Source organism: Pygoscelis adeliae, unplaced genomic scaffold (assembly GCF_000699105.1).
Source record: "Pygoscelis adeliae isolate BGI_AS28 unplaced genomic scaffold, ASM69910v1 Scaffold114, whole genome shotgun sequence".
NCBI lineage: Eukaryota > Metazoa > Chordata > Aves > Sphenisciformes > Spheniscidae > Pygoscelis > Pygoscelis adeliae.
This window is the reverse complement of record NW_008824587.1, coordinates 5,093,584-5,095,895: the sequence shown is the minus strand read 5'-3', so window position 1 is coordinate 5,095,895 and position 2,312 is coordinate 5,093,584. Positions and strand designations below refer to the sequence as shown.

At 56.0% G+C, this 2,312-nt stretch overlaps 1 protein-coding gene across 1 annotated transcript in view; it reads right to left on the bottom strand.

Annotated features, from left to right (window-relative positions):
• The window catches only part of CDK9 (cyclin-dependent kinase 9), a 10,972-nt gene that overhangs the window by 4,996 nt on the left and 3,664 nt on the right, over positions 1–2,312 (bottom strand). Inside the window, exons 3-4 of the mRNA XM_009322211.1 lie at positions 1,755–1,856; positions 772–862 (exon numbers count right to left, since the gene is read on the bottom strand). Coding sequence (XP_009320486.1) covers positions 772–862; positions 1,755–1,856 — 193 coding nt within the window. The remainder of the gene's footprint in view (positions 1–771; positions 863–1,754; positions 1,857–2,312) is intronic.

The window sequence follows — 2,312 nt, the reverse complement described above, 5'->3', positions numbered from 1 at the left end:
CTGGACTTTTTTTAAAAACACCATCACCAGATACGTGCCACTTTTGTTTTTATTTAACTGAAATGACTGACTAGAGAACGGCAGGCTTTAACATCAGCTGTCATTTTCAGAACTGTTTTTCCAGTACAAATGCATATAAGAGAATGATATATAAAAACTAGCAAACGTTTTAAAGCGATTTCACTGGAAACGGCGCCAGGCCAGGTGCACTGAGCATGCCAGTCACGCAGCAGAGGCACGCTGCGTGAGGTGGGAGCGCGGCTCAGAACCGAGCGGTTGCTGCCACCCACAGAAAGAGACACTGAGCGTGTCTCCAGCTGGAGCTGTGTCATCAGCTCGGAGCTGCCATGAACCGTCATAAGCCAAGTGAGAGGGACGGCTCCAGCTCCTGACAGGGAACCGGCTGTGCACAGCCACGAGATCAGCTCCGGGCTGAGAACCCTCTGCTTCAAAGTCTCTCCGGCACTGGTTTATTTAAAGCCTCTCAGACTGAGTTTTCCCAACATGGGCAGGATTCACCACCCCAGCACAGGCATATCCTAGCAGGACTGACAACAGCTTTTTCCAGCCACGCTGCAGCAACATCCTAACCCGTTTAGAAACTGCTTTCCAAGATGAGTGTACCATCACCCCCCATTACAGGCAGGAAAACAGAGGCCCCGTGCTCAGCCAGAGGACCCCACTCCCAGCACAAAACACCAGCCTGCTCGGCGGCGAAGGAGGGCGGAAAGAAAACCGACAGCCAGTGCAAGAGAGACCCCCGCAAGCTACCTTTGGTCCTGCAGATTTCAATGAGGTTCACCACGTTCTCGTGTTTGAGCAGCTGGAGGATTTTAATCTCTCGCAAGGCTGTGATGGGGAACTGGAAAGGAGAAAGAGAGGACAGGGATTACGAGCGCAGGAGACCAGGCCACCTCTGCCTGGAGAACAGGAGAGATGTGACCGCAGCAGCTTGGCAGGGGACCTGCTCGAGCGGCACCATGACAAGTCACTGAAGGGCAATCAGCGCTTTAAAACAGAACACCAACAACGGGATTGCCAAAATGTATTCACCATCAGGCCACCACTGGCGAGAGAGATTCTGCCACGAGACAGAGGTGTTTGGGTGGTGCCGAGACCAGCACGCAGACACCCCTCCCTCCTCTCCTCACCTCGCACGTTTGTAACAAGACATGGTACAGCCTGGTTCGAGCTGCAGAGCAGCCTCCCCAGCTGCTGCCTGCGCTGTTTTATGCTGCTCCTCTCTCCTCAGTTTGTCCCACCTCTGCACACCCCTGAGCACGTGCCTTTCACACGTTACCCAGTTCCTCCATGAACAACAGCCAGCGTGGAGCCCTGCGCCGGGCGCGATGGGGTTTTGCACAGGAGGAGGAACACGAGGGCAGTGTCACCTCCCAGGCATGGGCAGCGTCGCCTCCCAGCAGCCATCCCACACAGCCCAGTCACCACACACCTACTGCACCACACTGCTGCCACCTGCCTCTGCAGCTGAGAAGGTGATAACAGGACGTACGCTTTGGCAGGGCAACCAGAAGACCCAACGTTATCACAGTACCAGTACGACAGGAAAAAGGCCACAGGGGTGGGATCCTGTCCACACCCTTACATGTTCAAGATCTGGCACGTTATAGCAGTAAATATTGTTAAAGAACAGAGTGCAAACACATCTCTGCCATCCCAAAGATTAGCTTTCACCTATGAACCCCCCAGTCCAGGCCTTCCCAAACACAGTCCAGCCACACTCCCACACTTACACCCTCCTTCTCATTTTCCATCAACACTTTCTTCAGCGCTACTTTCTTGCCCGTCTGACGATGTTTGGCTTTGAAAACTTCCCTGTAAAAACAGAAAGAAATCTGTGAGGAGCACAAGGACAAAGGGAAGGAGCCAGAGGCTCCTGACCAGGGACAAGACCAAACAAGACACACCAGAGCGCCACACAGACAGCTCTGTGCTGAGCCACTAACCGTCCCAGCCACGTTCCCTTTGGACCAAAGGCCCTCAGGACTGGCTGAGCCAACCCAGACCCCAGAGCTCCCACAAGCCCCACGAGGATTTTGGGCAAAATTGCACGTTTTGGGCAAAGTTGTAGGTCCCCCGCCCTGACCGTCTCCAGGGTAACACTCCTCGGCCAGAGCCTGGGACAGAGCGGGGCCTCGGGGTGGGAAAAAGAGGGCTCAGGGGCCAGGCTGGTTCCCTGGGGCCAGAGGGGTGACTGGGGAGAGGACACCCAAGCAAGGGGCACTCAGGCCTGGGGCGGGCGGGCCGCGGGGCTGAGGGGGCCGGGCCCGGGCAGCAGGCCCGAGGGCGGG